The sequence below is a fragment of the Xiphophorus hellerii genome, chromosome 23, assembly GCF_003331165.1.
Source record: "Xiphophorus hellerii strain 12219 chromosome 23, Xiphophorus_hellerii-4.1, whole genome shotgun sequence".
Taxonomy (NCBI): Eukaryota; Metazoa; Chordata; class Actinopteri; order Cyprinodontiformes; family Poeciliidae; genus Xiphophorus; species Xiphophorus hellerii.
This window is the reverse complement of record NC_045694.1, coordinates 13,963,770-13,988,065: the sequence shown is the minus strand read 5'-3', so window position 1 is coordinate 13,988,065 and position 24,296 is coordinate 13,963,770. Positions and strand designations below refer to the sequence as shown.

Here is a 24,296-nt window from a genome sequence, read left to right as displayed (position 1 = left end):
TGAATTAATGAGGCTGGCAAGGTGCATCAACTGAAATGTAGTTGACTAAAGTAATCTGCACTGAAAATAAAAGGTGTGAAAGACAAAATAACTAGACATTAAAAGAAAAGTTTCACCAATAAAAATAAAATATTATCAATAATGAAATAAAACTAAATAAGAGATAAAAAGGAGGCTGATGTGGGATAAGTTGGGAACCACCTGATGTCAGATTGTCGTAAACTAATGTTTGGTGGAATATTTTATTTGTTAACATTGAGAAGTTTTTTTTATTATTTATTTTTATAAACATTCCTTCTTGTCCCACAATGGGAAAATTTAGGATTTTATTTCTTTACTACCTTTTATTTCTCCTTATGGACAAATTATTAAACAACAAACTTTTTATTAGATTTTATTTCCATACATGTCAGGTGTTGACATATCCACACAGTCTTGTTTTAACTTGTTACATTTTTCTACTTGAAGGTAAATTTACCAAGTCACAATCTCACCTTGCTTTCCGTCTTTACATGATACTTTAGATCCTCCTCGTTGGCAAAGCCAATTGATTTTCTTGTCCTTGTGTTATTTTCCTACATGTGTAGAATATTTATATTGAGAAATCATGAAACCGAGGTGAACCAGTGACTGGTTGACCCAAATCCCTCCAATATTTCATGGACAACACATCCAGAACATCGTCTGAAGCACTGCAGACCTTCCACGTCTCAGTTAAGGTCAGAGGTCATGACTAAACAACAACAAACAACAACTGACTGGAGAAAATAAACTTTGGGGAAAATATTAGGTGAACCCACCAGTCAAAAGTCAAAAAGTTTTAACAAGATGAATATCCTGTTACATCTGATGTAAACCAAAAAGAATTTCACAAAGTGAGCATCACACTGGCAGCCAAACATGGTGGTGGCAGTGTGATGGTCTGGGCTTGCTTTGCTGCTTCATGACATGAACAAATTGCTCTAGCTGATGAATCCATGAACTGAAAATTCTGCAGGAAAATATCCCACCATCAGTTTATGATCTTAAGCTAAAGCACACCAGGCTCTGAAGGACATCAACAGGTTTCTGGAAGGTTTTGGAGTGGCCTAGTCAAAGTTGGAATCTAAATCTTAATTGGCACAGAGAGGCATGATCTTAACAGGGCATTCATGTTAAAAAAAAAACTACCAATATGATGTAAAAGACTCAGTTTAGTTTAGCTGTTGTTCTCTGATAAGGAAAAAAAGCTCTTTGAAAAATATTACAGCTTTTAAAAGCACAAAGAAAAACTAGAGGCATGTTTCTATTGCCATTTTAATAAAACAATTGCAGCGTTATCTGAGAAATAACCAGATAGCAAAAAAGGGGTCAGATAACTTGAGCGAGACGAGACAGGCTGGATGTTGAATACAAATAGTTTACTTAAGCTTGATATTTAATTCATGTAGCATCCGAGGCTATCGCTAATGCGCGCTTTGATGTCAGTTGTTCTCTTATACGTGGAAAGCCTCTCTCTCTTAACACAGAGCTTTGAGGTTTTATCTCGCTCTCCGCCTTAAAGTCCCGAACACTTATCAGATCAATTAGAATAAGAAGACGTTTCTTTCATCAATGTGTGAAAACACGGATCGCTCTGACCCATTTATACCGCGAAGGCTTGTTTGCAACAGAAGCACTTAAAGGAAAGAATAAGTTTCATGTTATATTAAAATCACGTCATTCTGTATGATCTTCTTCATTAAACAGTAATAAACATAAAGGCTGGAGAAGAAGAGTAAAGGGAAAAACACAGACGGGATGGATGGCAGAATGAATTTTGCATGCTTCCTGCACATTCAGCCGGCTCAGAGGCACCAGGAGACTGAATGTGTGTCTAGTCTTTGTCATAACTGGGCGTTTCACTGGCGTAGACCTCAGGAAAACTTGACAAAGTGCCATCCGGTCATTCCCACTTCTCATTCTGTTTGCCGTTTCAGCTTTTCTCCCTGCTTATTGTCACCCTTCCTCTCTCTGACGCCGTCCCACCCTCCATCCCTCCATCCTCTAGTGGCCTCCCACTATTCTTACCTGGGATGCCACGAGTCGCTGCTCCTGCTTTTCATACTTAGAGACCGGCCATACGTCCATCTCCTCCCCCTCTCCTCCCCTTTCTCTCTCCTCCCGCTTCTCATACCTCCATCTGTCCCTCGCCTTTCTTTATCTGCCTTTTAAAGCAGAAGGCAGGAAAAAGGCTAGCCGGGTCCTTTGTGAGCCTGGCCTCAGTTTGTGCTCAGCCAAGCACACACAGCTCTTAAATCCAGGCCCGGGCTTTAGGACAAAAGGACAGCTCAAGTCTTACAGGGGCCCATGTGGCCCTCCTTATCTCTTTGCACCTTTCCATGAAAGAGACAGAGGGGCAGTTACTCTAAATAAGAGGACGGAAAAGAGAGGAACAAGATGCAGATGCCAGAAAGGAGCGGACATAATTTTCTTCATCAGAGAGCAGCAGCAAAGACATTCTTTCCTCGCTCTCACTCCCACTCCTCTTCAACTCCTTTTCCCTGAGCCAAGCAACACTGACGGGTTTTTTTTTTGATCCCCTTTCCTCCTTCAAGGCAAATGAATTAACTGAATGAATTAACACCCAGGCTGCTGCTGCTGTGATCATCATCATAGCGCTCCTCCTCATCAGCAGCAGCAGTTTTGATGAAGCTTTTTAACACTTATGAGGATCGCACTGCTGACGCCGTGGCAGGAAGAAGCAAAGATGTCGACAACCTTGAGAAAAAGAGGAAAAAAAAACCTCCTCAGCTAGCGAGTTATCACAGTCTGAGTGCTACAGTCTTTAGCCGAGAGCCTTGTCAAGTCTCTTGGCAGTACTGAAGAAACCTCGGCGCTGATGATGAACAGAGGAGGAGCGGGGAGGAGGTGAGAAAAAAACGAAAGCTGGAGTAAGATTCTAGTGGAACCAAATTTAGGAGTGAGGAAGACTGGGTGGGGATAAAGGAGGAGGAAGTGAAAAGGTACAAAGGTTAGGATGAAGATGACTAGAGCGGGGGCAAACAAGGTGCTAAAGCTGTTGATCATGACAGGCAGAACTACCATGTCAGAGACACGAGAGTGACAAGGTGACGGGCGGGAAAAAAAAGAACGAGACGGAGGTTTCCGAGACGGAGGAGGTAGAGGAGTCCAGGAGAGCCGCAGTGAGGATTTTTAATTAGCGTTAATTGGCCACAGAGGGAACAGACACTAGGAGACTGAAGGCAGGGTGGGATGAGAGGAGAGAATAACAGGCAGTTTCTGACAGAGTGATATCTCTCTTGATTTGTGCCTTTCTATTTCCTGCAGCACTTTTACTATCTGAGCCTCTCCAGCGCCGTCTGCGTTCCCCGCCTCCAACTGTGCGAGTCCCACGCTCCCCAAACAGTATATTTCACTTTCTACCGATTCCCTCGTATTGCACGACACTGAAAAAACACACAGTATGTGACAGATGAAGCAAACCAAAGAAATACGTGGGAAAAAAAAGAAATTTCCGAAAAGCTGAGAAAGTAAAGAGAAGTAGGATTTAGCACGGTGAAAGAAATCCAAAAAGAAATCATTAACCAAGAAGGATGGTTTCTGATTTTTGTCTCATATTTGAATATTATTATCCTTTAATCTCCATAAGGAAATCATTAAGTATAAGTGTTATTCAGCTCTTTTTAAGTCTGGTTCTCTAACAAATGCGTCGGATTTTAAGAAATGCTTCATTTATTTTCTAAATTGGGGTTTAGTGGCATAATTATGAGCGCTCAGGAATCATGACGTTTAGAGCACTTAAACTTTGAAAAGTTAATCATGAACTTTAATAATGACAAACTTTGAAAAGTTAATCATTATTGCATGATGCAGTGTTTATAAACACTACATCATGCAATAATGAAGCTTCTGAAAAATAAACAGAGTAAAAATGTTCAAGAAATCACAAAACGTTTCACCACGTCATAGTAAAATGTGCAAACTTTGCACAATTAGTGCTTGCTTAACTTGTATAAAACAACAGCAAAAGATTATTGGTTCAATGCCCTGATATGTGTGGAAATCCCAGTATCTAATGTTTTTTATGAAAGTTGAGAAGAATTAGATATGATATGTCTGTATATATGTTTTACTAAAAGAAAAACTACTTCATTGTTTGGTTTGGTCATTTATATTTATTTTCTATTTGCTAGATCAGGGGTGTCAAATTCATATTTGTTTTGGGCCAAATCAAGATCATGAATGTTCTTAAAGGCCCGGTTGTGCCAGAATGTATTGATAAATCCTGTTCACAAATTATTAAAATATCAAGGAATTCTTAAAATTTCATATTATGGAACATCTCTCCAGTTCCTCCAGGATTTCATGATTCTTTTTGTGATTTTTCTGCAGTACAAATTAAAGTGTTTGTGGTACTAATATGTAAATATTTGCGTTTATTTATGACAGTAAATGTGACATTTTATTACTCGCTGTATAGATCTTGGACTACAATCTGACATCAGTTAAGGCTGAGGCAGCTCTTTAGTACAAGTAAAACCTTTTGACAATTTTTGAGAAAAATCTGCAATAAACTCCCAAATATGCATTTGTGCAAAAAAATTGCAGGGATTTGTTGATTTTGCATAAATTTCCACGATAATTCTCAAGAAACTGGAGGGACTGATTGATATAATTTAGCAGTAAACAGATAAAAACTGCATTGATTTGATTGAAAACATAATACTTAAGAACTCTTAGTGTTTAAGAGTTCTTAAGTATTGTTTAAGTGTAGAATCTAGAGGGCCAGACAAAAAGCTCCGGCGGGCCAGATTTGGCCCACGGGCCTTGAGTTTGACACATGTGTGCTAGAGGAAATCTGCTGCAAACTCGAATGTGTGGCACAAATGTAGCAGAGGAACAATTTGAGTCTAATTTACTGTAGTAAAAAATACAGTGGCTCAACAAATGCTGTTAATTAGATTTTTACACCACATTAATTTGCAGATAGCTCTCTGCCCAGGAAGATTCAAGACGGTCCGATTGTAACACAAATATCACAGATCAATGTTTTTGCTAGTAAACTGCAAACAAATATGGTTTTCCACTAAATAACCACAGACTCCTGTTTGTGTGTAAGAGACACTTGTAGCATTAAAAAAAATAGGACAAATATTTAAATAAATATGACTTTTTTCTATAATGTCAATAAATTCCTACACTAAAGTGAGGCACATTTTCTCATATGCTTGAAATCTGAATATGAATAACAAATATTCCTGGGTAGACCAAAAAGTAAAAGTGATCAAACATTTACTCTCTTGTCAGCAGTTATTTTTTTACAGTAAATATTTTATCACAGGCCAGAAAAACAGCAACAATGTAAGCCGACAACTTCGAATATTTTAGGTTAAAATTACAGGAGAATAAAACATAAAACGGCATAAATAAATACATGAATATGAAACAAACGCCCTGCAGCTCTGATTTGAGCTCAACATCTTTACTGGGCTGCAACTTCCTCTGTTAATCTGGGAGACGATTCCTGTGTGATATCCTCATCACTTTCATAAAATCAAAACTTATACTCACATACTAAACACTAAGAGTGAAGCAGTGACACGGTGTTAGAGGTGAAACATTAAAACCGAGTCACACTTTGAATCAACATGATTCCTGTCAGAATCAGACCTGAGAAGCTCAAACTTTCTCAGCTTCAGCAAAACGCTTTGTGAACTCGGTATCAAGTATTCTCTGTTTTTGAACAAAATGAGCAGCATCGGTGCCTTTTCCTTTTCTGAATCGTCTCCTGTTTAACTCTTAATATAAGATCATGATTGTAGTTCCAGGTTGTTCTTGGACTTTTCAGTATAAGTATTTAAACAATTAAATGACACTCAAATGCATAAACCAGCTATTGGTATCATAACAATAACAAATGGAGATCATGTAATGCCTGGTTAACACAGTAAGGTTTGAAAATTGTCTACCAATTTTCAAAACCTAAGTGATACCATGATAAAAATTCATAGGTGTAACAGGTTTGTCCTTAGATGCAACACTCTACACAAACCATTACCAACAAATCTCGTGAGTTCAGAGTAAACAAACATGGCCGACTAGGAAGAAGGAACTGGACTATATTTCACATGGCAGTTGTTTTGTTTTCTGCGTAATCTGGATTTCCCTCCAGATATTTCTCACATCGCTGTCTGATTGGTTAGATGTCACAGTCAACAGGCTGCGTTCTCATTTGTCCTTAGTGAACACCGCACACGCTGCAGTATGAGGCCAAGATAACCCAACATGTTGACTATCCCAGATTCTAGATCGGAGCGGTTCCAACATCTTTCCAAATGGATCAGATCATTCTTATTACTCCACAAACGGCAGGAATATTTCTTAAGAATATTTTGAGAGCCTTTCCGATAATCGGGATGCCCTTACTATTGTCAAAAGGGGAAAATCGGTGCAAAATCTGCATAAAAATCTTGTCATATGAACTTCTTTGCTCAAGTTTAACAGTTGGCAGCTTATATGAGCAGCTGACAGACCTCAGGAAAAAAATATTATTTCCTTTATAGATGTTTCTTTACAGTTTTTAGTGTTTCCTCATTCTTTTATTTCACTAATATTGGAAACAGAGGGGTTATCTCCACACAACTTCCTCGCCGAAGAGTGTTAACAGTGTGAGTTAGAGTTGGAAAAAAGTTTTGATTTTTAGTTTCTGGCTGATCACCAATCAGGGTTTGTCAAGTCCAACTCTCATCTCCAGCTGCGTTTTCTGGTGCATCTCAACAAAAACTAGTTTAAATGCAACAAATCAAAAAAGCAAAGTGCGGCATTCAATCAGGCTCTACATGACACAGGAATTGAAATGCAATTTCATTTTAGCTCCTACATGTGGTCTGGCATTTCTCTCTGCAGCATGAATGCAAAAAGAAAACTGCTCCGTTTAGAAGCACCTACTGCTTTTGAGACGAGCTGCCGACAGGAGCGGCGCTGCGTGTTCAGCTACCACAGCAGGGCAGCGAAGGAAGACCTTACAAAGACACTGTTTGGGTTTTAACTTCCTCTGAGTGATCATTTTACATTTAAATAAAGCCTAAATCAAACCACAGCTGTTGTTTTTAACTATGCCAATGGTGATTTTTGTCGGGCTGCTGTGGTGCCCATAAAACCAAGCAGTGCAGAGCAGAAGGCGGGAAAGAGCTCTCGAGTGACGCTTGGTTAACGTTAAAGTCTTAATGGGTCACATTTGTGTCATTTCGTACTCGTTATGTTTTCTGACAACAGAAACAGGAAAATACATAAATGAGAATATATTATTGGGAATTCAGCTGTACTAAAAGTCAGACCCTACGGGCAGAGTGAGATGGAGAAGCAGATGGAGGGGACTGAGACGAAACCCACCTGAGAATGAGCGGCACTGGAGCACAAAAGACGATATGAAAATGCAATAAACCCAATCTGAGTGCTTGTTTATAGTTTCACAGAGATCTTCAATCTCCCATAACTGCTAGCTGTCCTCATCATTAAAGCTTGAATATTCCTCTATTCTGTGGTAATGTAAAGAAAGCCCAAGCAGCCACAGAGCGCGCACACATGATTACCTTCATTGGGAAGGCATCGGATGAGTTCGGCTGAGTGATGAACTCAAAGACAGTATTGACAGCCGCTCCTCTCTCCACTCACAACTCTCAATATCCTTCAGCTAACGACTGTGTCTTCATCAGTTTGGTTGATTCCCAACTCTTGAATCAATCTTCAGCTGCAGCAGCCTGATTTGGTCTTTTTCTGGAAGAACCCACGGTGCCAGCTGCTGAGCGCCAAACAGCAGAAAAGACGCGTACAGATTAGCTGATGAGGACTTCACACGTTCGTAGACAGACATTTCTATCTGCAGCATTTGTTGCCTAAAGACAGAGCTAAACGAGCCAATGTCGGTTTTAAATTCTTCACTTCTCCTCATGAATGTTAATGCTGCTCAGCACCTGCTGGAGAAGTTTAAACAAGCGCCTGCTAAAAACGGCTGACAACTTTGAAGGTGGCGTCACAGTGAGGAAGTGAAAGTTTCTGTGTCTCTCCCCAAGTGGCCCGGCTGGCGGAGGTTTGGAGAACCTGAGCTGATCTGAAGCCGCTGCCTCATTAGTTATGATAACAGGAGAACAGAACCAGGACTACAGAGATCCAGATCAGAACGAAAGACAGGTTCAGATGGGAGGCAAACCTGAGCTCAGTGGAACAATGAGAGGAAGTAAACAGATTTTTATTACTAGTATTACAACTCAATCCTCATTTAGTGTCACCAGGTTATCAATGAAGCAGGACCATGTCACCTGTGCAGCTGGTTAGATCAGAACGATGCAAGCTCTGCATGTGACGGGGTGTTTGTGCTAATCTCTGAACTGTCCATCTACTCATATTTTTCTTGCAGTTTTGGTGCCAGTTTACATATTTTATTCATAAAAAATCGTTTTGCTGCCACTCTTCTGTCTTTCTATTTTGCTCTGACTTTGATTTGAAACGGAAGATCATTAAAGTCAGAATTACATACCTTTCAAACGTGTACAACGCATCAGGAATTTAATGAAAGTAACCAAAACGTACTAAATAATGAGCTTATAAGCTCCTTTATCAAAGTTTTGAGATATTAAAATAAGAACTAGTTGAATTTTTCTGTACTTTTTAAATGGTGAAAGTTTGAATGGCAGCTTTAGTTAACATCTTTGCCTCATGCCTGTTCGTGTAGATAAGTGAAGACACGGTGAGTTTTGCAGCTAATATTTAAAATAGAAAAGCAAGCCAAAGACCCGTAGGGATAAGAGTAAGAGGTTCTGCACAGAGTGGTGTTTTAACTGGAAAGCAAAAACATTTATGGTTCTGACCTCCTCCATTCTCTCTTGACCCGCCCTCCTACATTTTTCCTCAGCAGTGTTGCATCTCAGGACGTTTAGCAGGGGAACATGGCCAGCTGGGAGCTAGTTGGCAGGGTTAGAGGCTTATCGGTACACAGGTGAGCTCTGGTGTGCTCGGTTAACAACGAGTTGGCCGATGTTCCCTTGTTTGACAACTGCCAAACACACAGAGCGGTTCTCCTGTGTGCGTGAGCGATCTGTGGCAACCATCAGGCAGAAAGATGAGCAACAAGCCGAATAACAACTTAACCTCCCTTACAGGTGCTTCTCAATGAATCAGAACAGCGAAGAGGAGTTCACTAATTTCATCAATTTTATTGAAAACTTGTACAGAGGATCATTACAAGAAGAGCGATAGATTTTAAGCTGATTATATTTCTGTAAAATTTGGATTATTATGGCTTAAAGCTAACAAAACCCAACATTTTGTTTTTTTCAGAAAGTTAAACTGACAGATAAGGCCAATAAAACAATATTTCCCTGTACAGTAAATGTACTTTAATACTGCAAGTCGATGCAATTTGCTGCTGCAGAAAAAAGTTTCCTTAGATCTAAACTTATTAAACTAATTTGAATAATAAGCTGAGTTTACTATACTGTTGGATAACTAGGATCAATTGGAATGTATGTATGACTGAATTGAAATGACATTTTGTTGATTACATGTGTTGTAAATCGGTGCCATATAAATAAACTGCATTTTCATTAGATTTAAGCTACAAACGTCAAACTAATCTTATATAAACACTGAAATATATCCCTCTGTGATTCCCTTTTGAATTACTGATTATACATATCGAGATGCAGCTGTTTTTGTTGTTTAAAACACAAATGGGTGCAGCTGAAATGTTTGAGCTGTCATTTGTAAACATCCCGACCCTGCATGTGAACTTTGGGTGTTGCTAGGTTACGATAAAGGGATGCTGCTGGCTAAGTGGCGGCAGGATCATCATGGATGGTCTGTGTGGAGGGCTGACAGCTCGTCCCCTGGATATCTGGCAACTTGTGAGTCAGATGCTCTTGAAATCCAACATCTGGTGGCAAGCCCGTACAAATCAAGATCAAAGTGCTGGTCCATGAGATTGGACCCGTCTCTCAGCCAATCCACCCCTCTCCTGTCGAGTTTCATTTCATTTCTCGCCCTTTTCCAGGGCTCTGCCTCGCTCACACTTTAGTTTTCTTGCTAGCTTTGTCATCCCTCCTTCTCTTGCTGCTGTCTTGCCTCTCTCCCCCCACCTGCAGAGAGGTAATCAAGCCCTGTTGTGAGTGTTTAAGCACTGAAGCAGACGGATGTTGAATTATTCTCGGGACTTAATATTTTGTCTGCTAGGAGGGAGAGCCAGCCTTCACGCCACATGCTGTGTAATGGTCGTGCACACATGAGTGCGCTGCAGAGAGGCTCGTGCAGACACCCACACACAGTCAGTCGGTGAGTCAGAAAGCTGTCAGTCATCCAGATCTCATGCTGACAGAGTTACAGGTACCAGAGTGATAGGACCTGACAGGCTGCTCTCGCCGTCTCCACTGATACGCCGCCGTCCTTACTGTGCGGGCAACACGCACACGCTAAAGCAGCAGACTGGAGCCAGACAAAGGCGCACAGTGATCAGCAGCAGTATCATTTCACAGACACACAAACTACAGCAAAGTCTCTCAAAGTTACACAAGCTAACCAACAAAGAGGAACAGGAAGTGTAAGAACCCGTCTCCCCATAATTCCCCCCTGCATTCAGCTTCCCTCTCATCCCTGCTCTCCCCACGATGCTGCTGCTTCGTTTCTGCTCTGCACCACTCCCCCCTTATCTCTCACTTCTACTCATGTTCTCCTTTCTGCCTTAAGCTCGCCTTTATCAGCGATTCTCTCGCTCTTTTTGTCTCCTCTCTGCTACTGTGAATATAAACTCTCCGTGGGACCAGAAGCTGATATTACACAACTTCCTTGTTGCTTTCATCTCCGCTGCACTCATACCTGCACATACACCTGGGTGGTCATAACACTGTACAAACTTGGCTCCCACATTATTGCAATACCTATTAGCGCCATCATTCTTTACAATCCCACAGCTGAGTTTTTTTCTCGTCTGTTGCATCTAATGCTGACTCAAGTGATGTCATTACTCGGGGCAATTTTATCAGATTTTGTGCAGCTCTCTGAAGCCACAAATGGTTTTATTGAATTTTTTCTAAATACTAAGCAGCACTGCCCTGAAGCTGTGAAACAAACTTTGAAGTCTGAGATGAGAATCAGCGCACTTCTGCTTTCAGCATCTAATTAGGAAAAATAATCCTGGTATTCAGAGTCTAAATGGCTGATATCCTTATCACTATTTATTGTTTGGTATTTTTTTTATGAGGAGTAAAGGCTTGATGCCATTGTCTCATGTTAAAACTACCACTTACTGTGAAGCAATAAGGAGTAGGGTTAAAATGTTACAATAAAGCTGAATCACATTTCTAGAGTGATCCAACACTGGCCCTCCCCCTCTTCCTATCCTACAATTCAATTTAAACAGCAAATGAGAAATGGGGCACTCTTCTTTAAGCTGATATGGGATCAGTTCTCGCTGATTTCTACTACAAAAGTCTAAATTAGGCATATGAAAATTTGACCGAACCTTCATTCTGTCCTCTGGTTCAACTCTGAGTCAGAGCTAAACAAGTAAACAAGAACTAGTTCAAAAGATGAACTATATTCCTCTCAAATAAAAAACTAAATCTATTTTATTGACAGTTTAGCACAAATTGGCAAGCTAAAAGTTGTTTTTACCTTCCTGATATTTAATGGGAAAGCTTTCCATAGCATTGAAGAAATTAAAGAGTACTTCTAATAGTTTAGCAGCTTCTATAATTTAAGGAAACAAAACATAAGGCCTCATCAAAAGCTATATTTACATCATTTTTACATCCTGTTATGTAATCCAGATTGGGATCAGCAACAGCTTTCTAAATGCATGATTTGATTGCAATGTGGAAACAGAATGGAGAGCTTCTCTTCTCTGCTCAAAAAAAGTTACTTTTGCATAAAATCCCTCCTTTAAATAAATATTTGACTTGTTTGATGAAGTCATGCCTGGATCCAGATGATTGTTTTTCTTTGTTTTTTGACTTATCCCAGGTATTTTCTCTCGGTGAAGCCCTGGGTTCTCTCTGGGTACTCCAACTTCCTCCTGTCCTAAAATGACCGATAGGTTAACTGGATCATGTCAAAAGTTCCCCTTTGACCTTTCGAGATATAGACAATTAATTGTTGGATCTACCTAAAGCAAACACAAATAAGTTAAGTCTAGATTATGAGGCTTAACAAAACAAGTTTTGTAGGCAGAACAATCAGAAATGTTCTGAGGAATGAAAATGGTAAGATAATGATTTAATTGGCTAAATTATTAATACATTTCTTATTACAGTGGACCATTTCTCCTTTCCTATTCAGCCAAAACCTCTGAGAGGCGCAATTTAAATGAACATGATCTACGAACATGGCTATTCTCTTAGGCTACTTCTGTTTTATGTCCTCAGCATCAAATATTTACAGCAACTCAGAGAGAGAGTTTGTAAAGCACAGCAGTTTTTAAGTGTTTCTTTATTGGTCTGATTGTTCTGAATTTAGTTGTTCCATTTGATCAGCAGTTCAGCCATTTTACAGAGATAGTTGTATCAAGATGTCTCCATTCTGATGAAATATAGATAAACCAGCTAATGTAGCTGGATGCATGTTAGCAGCAAACATTGTAGGGTTCACTTAAATCACAATGGTTTGAGTTGTGAATAAAACTACAATGGTTTTATTGAAAATATAAGTTTCATTAGGCCAAACATGATTCCCTTTTCTTTTAACTTAACATTTAATTCACAAATCTAAACATGGAGAACCAACACCTTTTTGCTCTTTCCTTTGGTTTACTGTTTTGTTTGTATTTCCTTTTAATTCACGTAAAGCACTTTGAACTGCCTTGTTGCTGAAAATGTGCTATATAAATAAAGTTACCTTACCTTAAAGATGTTTTATTGGTGCCATTTCAACATTTTATATAATGTAGTTTTAAGATTTGCAAGCAAACAAGATGTCAAGTTGGACCAGTGATTGGATTGTGGATTATGTAATTTTTTAAAGATATAATTCAATTGATTTAAACATTGACAATGTGATTATTTTTCTTTAATTTAATCTAAATGAAAAGTAATTTAAACTATCTTTAGGAAAAATCAACCTTTAAAAAAAGTGTGATTGGCAAAATAAATGCTAATAAAATTCATTATTGAATAATCAGTGACCAAATATATAAGGGTGAGCAACACAAGACCCAACAGGGACGACAACATGTTCAATCAGCAGATAAATGAAGAAATAAATATTACATTTGACAGTTTTTTAAGTCTAAAAGTTTTTCTATTTGCAGTCACATAAGGAAAATTGAAAGAGATGTTTCTTCTTTCACTAAAACACCCAGTAAAATATTTACTATCATGTAAATGCTTCACTTTCTATCATTTTCTACACACTTTGAAGAGATGCCATTTACTGAGATACAAATTGAAAGAGAGTGTTATTGTTGTAAATGTACTACAGCCTGCTGGTGCTGGAAATGATCTACTTCAACTGTAAAGAAAAACACTTTGAAATGTATCTAGAAGAAGACGAGACGCTCCCAGCATGAAGTGACACCAACATTTTAAATTGTTTTACTTTTAAACACAAATATTTTATATCTTACCAGCTCTACCCTTTAAGGTGAGTTTGTACACCAAGTTAAAGCAATCAGCTGTATGGAGCCCATCCCCCACCTGCTGCTGTGCACTGCTGGTCAGCTCACTGAAAGAAAGCTGCTTCACTTCATACAACAAAGACAGTTTAATCTATTTGGAAACATTTCTGATGATAAAGAATAAATAAATAATAAGTAAATGGCAGAGATGGTGTGAAAACTGAAGAAGCAACACCAGTTTTGTGCCAGTTCCTCTCAATGAGGAACCGGTTCCAGGTTCTGTTCACATCATTAAAACTGAATTATTCATGTTCACAGTTCAGGACCTGTTCTGATCCTTTGTATGAAACAGTTTTTAGCAACATGAAGATCCTCATTCTGTGAATCACTTATCCTATTCAAAAAGCAAATTGCCGGCTTACTTACATCGGTTTGATTCTCACCTGCTGTCTCCACTCAAATGGCTCAAAGCTTATTTTTAGCTAATTAGGTGAAATTTTGACAGACATGTTGCCCTTAATGTTACTTTTTTAATTGTAGCCCTCCTTAAAGTATTACAGGGCTGGTTTCCTTCTTTAATAAAATCATGTTTCTGTTTAAACTTGCTAACTAAAAAAAAGATAAGGTCAGTGCTGTTAGTTTTGCTACTTATCTGCTAAGTGACCACAGAGAAACCTGCAGCTTCATTCTCTGTACTTTTTTTTACGACTACGGGACAAATAAAATATTGTTGTATACCAAAATAAATTGTATTTCAAAACAAACATGGATCAGATTCATATAAAATAATATATTTTACATTGTAAACAAGGATCTGGTCCATGCAGATGAATTCAGCAGCAATTTCTGTCTTTCTAATAATTTTTTATATTTTCCTCCCATATCAGACTCACGTGCAGAGACAACAGAAACCTGGTACAGTTTAGAGGTTTGAGCCCAGCTTCCAGTTTATATTGTTATATTTAAAGAAAAAACTCTGGGTTTTAAATGTTCTGATCTTTTCAGGATAATAAGACAAAAGTTTGTCCTAATTTTGTGTCAATTCACATCTTTGGTCCAGATAAAGATTAGTTAAGATTGCCCAGTTCATTAAAGTGCTGAACAAAGTTATAGTTTTACTACAGTTATACAGCTACAATCATCAATAAGCTTCTACCGGAGCAGATAGCCCAGCTAACTAAACAGATAACATTAGTTTGCTTCAATTACACAGTAAAGAGCAGAACAACAAAACGTTAATATATTCCGAGCAACAGGATCTTAAAAGCTGTTTTTAAATGATCCAATTATTTAGTTATAAATTCTAAATAATTACAATAAATAAACATTATTATAGCTGTAAAAGCTAAAATATGGAATAACTCTTCTTGTAATAAAACAAATTTGACCATATTCTACCTTATTGGTTTACGTTTTGTGTAAACTATAATGATACTCTGATATTTTAACTCAAATTAGTCATACAATCTCAAGTCTAATTTCGACATTAAATAAACCCTAAACTTTGCTATTTGAAAACATTCTCTGCTCTTCTTGTGTCTTTACAGGAAATTGAACAGTACAGCTTCCTCCCTGCTGAAGCCACCTTACATCATTGTCACCCTTTCCCACACATTCACACCTGGATGTGGTCCAGCAGCACCACACCGAGCCGCCTCACCCAAGCTGCTGAGAGCTACACAAACACTCATCACACTTTACACTCACACTTTGCCGGGAGGCCGTAGCCACAGGTGATCTTGGCCTCCCCCGTCTCGCAGCCGTGGAGCGAAGCGCACTCGTTCTTGAGCAGCGGACCCGCAGCCCGGTGGATGGCTCCGTCCACTGCAAACACAGACAATGGGAGATTCAGGCAGCTTGTCCGCTTCTGTGAATCCGCTGAAATCTGACTGCTTACAGGAGATCAACCTTTGTTTCAAATCCAGCGGGCATGTTCACCAGAACCCCTGCTTAGTGGGAATTGGACCTGGATGATGTGCGCATTTGTTGGGATGGTTGTGAGTTTGTGTCATCTAAAGCCTCCTGCTCAAGTCGAACCACATCGCTCTTTGTATGCGAGGGTCTTGAATGGATTTCAGGGCTCCTGCCTTCGGTAATTACTTGATTTAATGTGTTATTAAAGACTCAGCTGATCTGGGTTTTTGGTCAATTAGCCATTATTAATTAAATTATCATATATCTACATAACACTTAGAATGAGCGTCTATTTCTGATCCCCGCCACATCTAAAGGCTGTGACTGTGTTCATTTCCAGAAGGGCAATGAAGCAGCAAAAGCAATTTTACAGCAGAGCCAATTATACTTCAAGTTGGAAGTTGAATTCCTTGCATCCTCTAAAGTCAATACTCTCACAGACTTGGTCTAAGCAGTTTTATCATCAAAGTTCCTACATATAGATCCAATATTTACCCATCCATTTAACTAGATATTTTTAGTTATTTAGTGATTAAAACCCGTTAAGTTTCACAGAGTCTTTTAATTAAAGCAAATCGTCCTGTGATATGATTGGCTTTTGCTCAGACTGTGTATAAATAGCAATCACAATTGAACACAGTGCTGAAAAAATTGCAAAATCCAATTTGGTTCGTAATGTTTTTCTAACTCAGCATAATGAGGAACCTCTGCAGTACTTCTGTGTGTTTTGTGTCCTCAGCAGAGCAGAGATGAAAGGAAATTGAGGGATGAAAGAGCCTGGAAATGATGTCCTTGGAAAATTGTGTTTCAGGCCGTTTGTTTAGTTAAAAAAAAAAAAAAAGTCTACTCCTGCAGCAAGAGCACTACCAATTTATTAGAAATAACATTTGTTTTATCAATATTGGAAACAACTGATCGAAGGATTTTTTTTTAACGGTTTCAAATGACTGAAGCAGCTGTCAGAAATGTAATATTGATATTTTGGATACAAGGAAGACTGAAAACAAAATATGAGAATAGACGACAGCTGCACTGGTTGACACAAAAATCATGTTCTAAACACAGAAACATCACCACAGATCACCTTCAGAAAGACAATTTCTGAATACATTCACAAACTTCTGAACAATTTTTTATTATTCTTATAATTTTTTAGGATTTTGTAACACTGCTTGCCATTATCTCTGCCAGGCAGCCAGAGAAAACGATGTGCTGGGAATCAAACCTACTGTAGCTTGGTAGCTCTGTGGAGGACTGGTGGCTTCTTTGTATTTTAAACCTGCTCTATTATTATCCCAGTGTATCAAACCACTTTAAAGATGGTAAGAATCCAATTTATTGCACTTCAAATTCTGACCTATTTGCTTGAGAAAATATCATATTGTCATCTGCAGTTCAAGTTGAATGTTTTAGTTTTCCATTAGTTTTTCAGTTCATGGTTTTGTAGAAAATAGAATAAAACCCACTGTTTCCTGTCCACTGTCACCACGTGCATTATTAGTACGAAGGCTACGTTCACACAGCAGGTCTAAACGCTCAACTCAGATTTTTCTCGCTTGGTTGTTTATGCTCCATAAATGGGATCCCAATAAAACTTCTGTGTAATCGGTTAACGACCCCGAAGCAACCTGCAAGCGCAAAAAAAAAAAAACTGGAGATGTCACACAGCAGCGAATTGTTTACAGAAGTTATAATGGAGGCTGGCATCTATGGATCAATTTTAATGTTATTGAGAGCTGACAGTACTGCCACAAAATCTAAACAAGATGAAAGAAGTTATAACTAATAGCGATGACCTTCTGTGGATTATTAATGGCAACTAATGTAGAGAAGTAGTGGGATTGTGATATGATACACTTCACTGACATACACTTCTTTCGCAATTATAATTTTCAACCATTGTTTATGTCTGTATTAGCTGCATCTGCATTCTTCTGATGCAGAATGTCTCATATCAACGATGTAAGAGTTGGAAAAAGTGACATGACCATTCAGACTGCTTTAAAACAATCATATGCATATTCACATTTTTTCAGACACCCATGAAAAAGTCAGATATGGACAAAAACAAAAATCCATAATCAGATTTGGGTTGCATTTGCCTGCTGTGTGAACGTAGACACAGTAAATGGCTGGGTTTCTTTAGAAAGTTGTCGGTCCTGGAGGGCAATCCTGCATGTTTTCGTTCAGTAATCAGTTCAACACAACTGGATCAAATGAAGGTTTCACTGGCAGACCTCTGGAAAGTGCTTCACACTACATTCAGTCATTCACACGCTGATGGTGGTAAGCTACATTGTAGCACTACCTGTAGCTCTCTGACCAGAAGGCAAGGTGGGTAAAATGTCCCACTTTGCCTTCTGGGACAACAGAGCCCCGGGACAACAACAGAGATGGAGCTCGAACTGACAACCCATCCACTACAGGATGAACTTTAATCTCCTGAGCCACTGTAGCAGGAGGCTGGAAAACGACAAGTCAAACAAGTTACAGCTTTTATCTCTCTCAACTCTTCATTGTGCTGCAGCAGCCACCAGAGTGTTACAGTCGTCACTGTGAAGTGTCTGTTCAGCCTTAATCGCTGACCAGTGAGGTCACAACATTTCACCTCTACTGTGCTGTTAAATTGCAACACAGAGGTTAGTTCTGTAAACTGTTTGCAGTGGATAGACTTTAAATTGCATCAAAAAGTTAACCAGCCATCCAGTTTTTTTAATCATCCGCAGCATCTGCTTTGTGCCAAGATGTTAAAGACTCTGCTTTTGTGTTGAAAAAGTCAGAGTGTGGTGTAAACAATTCGTAATTAGCCAAGAATAAAACACATCTGTCAGTAGCGGCGCTGTCACTGAATTGGGAGACTTGTCAGCGCTTGGTGAAAATAGTCCTGTAACACCCATCCATATGTCACAGCTCAGCATGTCGGCCCGCGGTGCTCGTCTCCGTCTGACTGTATACAGGCCAGCTGTTGCAGCGGTGTGCGAGTAGCTCCAGGCAGGGGTCTGATGTTATCTCAACGTTATTGTGTTAAGTTGGCATCTTGCATGCAGTGCCGAGCCGTGGTGTGCCTTGTCATGCTGTGCCGTGTCAAACTAAGGCTGCACAGTGAGCGAAGCACAGGAGCGGGGGCGTGACAGACGAGCTCTGAACACTGGCTACCCTCCTCAGGGTCCACCAAAACAAGCTCCGGTGTGTGTGCGTGTGTGAAACACTGCATGTCGATGAGAGTGTGCAACTTCTCAGGCTGATTTTTCTGTGGGTTTCTGTGTGTATTTGGACACGGCAACTTTGACGCAGCCCGACTGTGAAACAGAACAAGTGTGATAAGAGGGAGAGAGGGAGACATGAGGGAAAGCAGCAGATGTAAGAATATTCAGCTGGGAGGAAGAGGAAAATACACGAAAAGCAGAGACCAAAGTAAAATAAAAGGGAATTAAGCACACTTTTGTTTTTTTTCCCGTTTAAAGTAACACACAACGTATTACTGAGCGATGGTTTATCAGACTATACCAGCTCCAACTGGACATTATTCACTGGAATAATCTCATTAAAAAGCAAACAAAAACAGGCATGTTGAAGCTGCAGTATTTAACTTTAATTTAATTTAATTTATTTTTTTACATATTTATTAAAGCTATATCACTATTTTGTGACAGTATATAAGATGAGACATAATCTGTAAAATTAATCGGGCTCTTGATGTCAGCAACATAAATACACATCTTGGTCAGAAACAAGCAATCAGAGTAGGGAGGAGCGTCTTAGCTCCGTCAATCATCACTGTGTACGTGCTGCTCACATCCTCCTGCTATGCTACAGCTAGTTCAACACAACAGAGCCTGCCAGGAATGCTCTGGTTTTAGCAAATCCACCGATGACGGAAGATAAACAGTTTTCCCACAACAGTAATGTTGCTTATCCATCATTGAGCAGCGCATACACATGGTTTACTGATAGCATAAAGATCTTCCTCCTGGCTCTGATTGGTTGTTTCTGACCGGGAATAGTAGTTCTGGGAGGAGGGTGAGATTGGTCCTTTCACAGATTATCAGTCTCATATTTTACTGTCAGGACATAGTGACAGTTTTAACTAATTTCCGTAAAAGCTATATCCTGCAGCTTTAATGCAGATAAAGATTTTGATTTTAATTACATCTTTTAGTTATGTGAGCATGACGCAGTGATACTAACCTGGTCCCCAGGCAGATGCCAGTGCACGAGCTCATCCAACTCGGCCCACAAAGTATTAAGTTTTTCCTAGAATACACACAATCTGATGAATGAGTCAGTTGCAGCAGCGCTCAGAGCAGAATTATGACTGCAGTGAATGAATTATGCTCTCACACAGATAATATTCATGAGAAAGTTCTGGCCTCAACATGAACAAAGTTGGCCTTTATTCAGATGCACAACACAATTCTTCTTTTACAAAGAAATCCTGCCATTATTCAACAAGTAGGAGCTGAAGAGGAGCTGAAAGCCTGCGTTTTTCATAAATTTTTAAAATCAAGAACCTTTTTTATTTAATGAAGCTTAAACAAGACACAAGGTAAAGATGGACCAACCAAACATAATTCCTCCCACGCTAACATAAGACAATAGAGACCAAAAGAGACCAATAAGTAGGGCAGAATTAAACCTTCATTTATTTAAAAATAATATATATAACCTACTAGTTTCACTTGCCTACTTGGTAAAACATCAGACTAAATTTATTGTACTTAATGGATACATCTACCTTTGATTCAGTTGTGCATTTATTTTATCACAATTCCTTATTTTTAGTATCTTTATTCTGACATTTTGTGCTTCCATTTGTCGGTTTAGTTATTATTCAGTTTTATTTTATTTTATTATTCAGAAACAAAAACATGTTATTCTATACCAAAATTAATTGTGTTCCCAAACAAACATGTCTGATGCATTTAAAACAATAACGTTTACAACGTAAACAAGAATTTGGTCCATGCAGATGTATTCAGCAACAGTTCTGTATAGTTTCTGTATTTCTAATAATTTTGCTCAATATTTTCTTTACATCTATAGTTTTCAACTCCACCATAAGCTGTGTTATAGCTGACCGAGCTGTCAGCTGATTAACATTTTGTATTGATTTGGGTGTACATAAGTATCTTTAAAATCGGATCAACAGACTCATATTTTCTGTATTCATTCATTGGTATTGAAAGTTGGTGGAAATTTTACCTCCAGTTAGTTGAAAGAAAAAATCCATGACTGCATCTTTCTGCTGCAGCATCACAGTTTGGAAATATCCAGCCGATATCCTGCTACTTTTTAGAGACTCTAGGTTGAGACCCTCCTATTACAGCAGAGTTTGATGACGGCCAACTCTACACCCAACACTACAGAGACATCTAACACAAACCAAAGAATGTAAATTCAATTTCTTCTGAGGCCGGTTTAAGCAGCACAGATGTTTGTAAAATTTTATATTTAACTAGTGCGGTTTAGACCGTCCACAATGAGATTGTAATTTGTCAGGTCAACAGGGGTCGGCATAAATTCACCGTAAGCCAACCAGAGCGTTCAGTCATAACATTTGATCAGACCCGCCTCGGCCTCTAAAACACAGATCGTTCGAAAAGCATCAGATGTCGACTCCAGATGTGGTAAGTTACTGTAACCAAATGTTTTCTAAAAACGGCATTTGCTCAACTAAACCAACCCTCAGCAGAGTTCTCTTAAAAGACAGAAAATATAACACTGACTTTAATTAAAACACTGAGAAAATGTGATTGAAAAGCTGTTTGGGTCGAACAACCTGGTTTGCCAAGCCTGATTTCAGTACATTTTGTATTTGTCAGAGCTTTCCGGATTAGCTAAAATAAAATACGTCCATCAAGATCCTGTGTTTGGGTAAGATTAACCTAAAGCAAACAAAAATCTTTATTGTGTCCTGGTTTCTGTCAAAACAAATGCAGCTTTACCTCATGCACTGCTGCTGTCAAACATAAACTTTGATGCCATTTTTATTTTATTGTTCCATCTTAACTAGTGTTTGTATGGATGACGTATTCTACCAGAATTCAAGAGCAGCCATTTTTATTTAAAGTCAAGATTGAAATCAACTGAGGGAATCTCAAACAGGAGAACCCCAGAAGAAGGAGCGATGACACGCTGTGATTCAATTGGTCGAGACGGTTACCAGGCAAAGTTTCCACTTTGCTCCAAGACGCCGAGCAGAGGGGACAGACCTGAGGTAATAGTTTAACCTTTGCAAGGAGGTTTGAGTGCAAGAAAGAAGCAAATAGAAGGAGAGAAATTTTGTGCAGAAAGGATTAAATCTGAGTGCAGAAAAATAGCTTTGAGGAAGAGCTGAGAATATTTGAGTGTGAAGACAATTTTAAGCTCAAACCGCGTTTGAGATTGAATATAAAAGGTTCTGCACTCAAATTGAAAATGTATCCAGAATGTTCAAAGGAAAATTTTCCCCATGTATTTCCAGTGTTTTTAATAATTTTTCGTGGAAAATAAGAGCAGAGGAAACATGACAACACCGTCAGAGTGAAACGGATTCAATAAAATAGACAGGCTCATCAAAGGATGTTCGCCACACTGTCTGCTGTGAAAAATATTGGCCCTTGAGCAAATAGTGCTGATAACCCCTGTCATAAACTACTCATGCCTGCATGTTCACATAACCTGATTAATGCATTGTTTGTGCAGCTTGATGAATTGATCCGCTTAAATCAGGGCCACAAAGCCGACCTGAAATCAGATGTGCCACTTCCATGCTTAGGTGGCACAAGCTGAAATAAAGCCAGGATCCCACCGAGCCATGCAGGATCTACAACGCCTCATATCTAACAAACTTTTCCACCAATCCACAAGTAAAAATTATAGCAGGATCCATCTTCCAGGGCTCCAAGCAATCTATTTTTGGCAAAACACCAGGCAGACTTTATTGGTGGTGACAGTCGACAAAGAAGGCTTGTGTTCACTGAAGGCTTCGGCTTGAAGCAGACTGCTGGAAATGTCAGAAAACAAAGGGTTTGTTTCTCCACTCTCTCTGGAGCGGCCCTACAGTCCATCACTACTGAGAAACACATTCATAAGAGAGAGAAGATCACTGACACCATCTGTGAAGATTCTCTGTACTAGATGCATCGAGTGATCCTTTTTTCTATTTTGTAATGTTACAACCCACATCTTCAGTGTGTTTTATTGTAATTTAATTTTATGTGATAGACTAATGAATTAAAAGCATCTGTAAACATCAAGTATCGTCAGCTAGATTTATGTCTGTACTTTGACTGGGCCAATTTAGGGCAAGAATAAAAGCTTAGCTATAACCCATTCCATTGTAACTCTGGCTGTATGTCTAATCTTGTTTTCCTGCTGAAAGCTGCTTCTATTTATCCAACTCAGATCAACTCTAACCAGCTTCCCTTCCCACTGAGGAAAAACCGGGTACAATGAGAACATACCCAACTACCCAGTATAGTCAGTGGTAGTTTTCTGCCACACAGCAGTTTATGTATGGGGTAAAATGTTCTATCACTGATCTTATTGGGCCAGATCTCACTCCACATACGCTGTGGCATCGTAAAGCTGTTTCAGAGAAGAGCTAGAGCCGCTTACACATCATCAAGTCTTCCTCTAATTGGTTACTGTGTGGTTCAGTTTGGAGAGTTTCCATTAGCGTCTCTTTCTCATCATTGTGGGCATGAATTCGTGAGTGAGCAGGAGCTGTGGTTGGTTCTCCGATGATGTTAGCAGCGACGTTCAGCAATGGAGAACATTGATGAACTCAACCAACACCCGGTTATTTAATTTTGTCATACAGTATAGAAATTTACTGCTGGTCCAAAAAATAAAAACAGATCAGATGAGCTGATTATTTTTTTGCTATATTTACAAATCCGTCTATACTGTAGAAATCTTTTGGATTTAACTAATGCAGCCAGAAGATGTAAACCAGTATCTATACATGAAGTTTATTGATAAAAAATCCCAAACAGAGTAAAATGCTCATCATGCCAAAGTAACATCATGTAGTTCCATTGTTTCCCACCGGTCTGCTCAAAACTGTGGCTTCGACAGATTGTTGAAAAGATCCGCAGTTTCTCATTAGTTCATTGAGCTCCTGTTCTTCATAGAGACTGCATTGCTTGCAGCGCTGCTAAATGCACAGCGATTTGGTTGGTTCACTGAGTTGGTTGAGATGCTGTTTGAGTTTGCAGTGACATAAATCACTGGCCCAATCAATGAATGCAGACTCCTGTCAATCAAACACAACAAACGGCTCGGCGTGGCTTGTAGTAACCCTGAAGTGAGGTGAAGGTGTTCAAAGCTTAAAGTGTTTTCTAACCTAATTCTGCTCTAAACTTCTCCATAACGTTATCCATCATCTGCCTGCTGTCCTTGGTTTTGATATTTGATATCAGAGGTTTGTTCCTTAACAAACCTCTGAGGACTTCAGAGAACATCTGTTCTTATAGTAGACAGAGTCCGCATCTCAATTAGATGATCTCCAAAAGTAATTAGGTACAATTAACTTATTTAGAGGCATTAAAGTAAAGGGGTACAAAGACAAAATGTATGCCACACTTATTCATAAGGCAACCAAACACCAATAACTTTGTTAGTATATTACATAAAATCCCAATAAATTGAAGTTTGTAGTTTTTCCGTGAAATGTATGAATACTTTATTGATATTACAGGAAAACTAAGTTCACTCACATAAAACTCACAAAGGGGTCAAATATGAAAAAGTGTTCTCTAAAAGGGATGATAAATGGGAGGGCTGTAAGGCTAAATGGTGTGCTGCCCTCTTCACT

General features: G+C 39.0%; 1 protein-coding gene across 3 annotated transcripts in view; it reads right to left on the bottom strand.

Moving 5' to 3' along the window:
* The window catches only part of macrod1 (mono-ADP ribosylhydrolase 1), a 181,108-nt gene that overhangs the window by 40,763 nt on the left and 116,049 nt on the right, over nucleotides 1-24,296 (bottom strand). For 2 of the 3 annotated variants that reach the window (XM_032554728.1, XM_032554727.1), the window contains exon 5: nucleotides 15,290-15,406. The exons of the other annotated variant lie outside the window; for it this stretch is intronic. In XM_032554728.1, coding sequence (XP_032410619.1) covers nucleotides 15,290-15,406 — 117 coding nt within the window. The remainder of the gene's footprint in view (nucleotides 1-15,289; nucleotides 15,407-24,296) is intronic. 3 annotated transcript variants of the gene reach the window in all.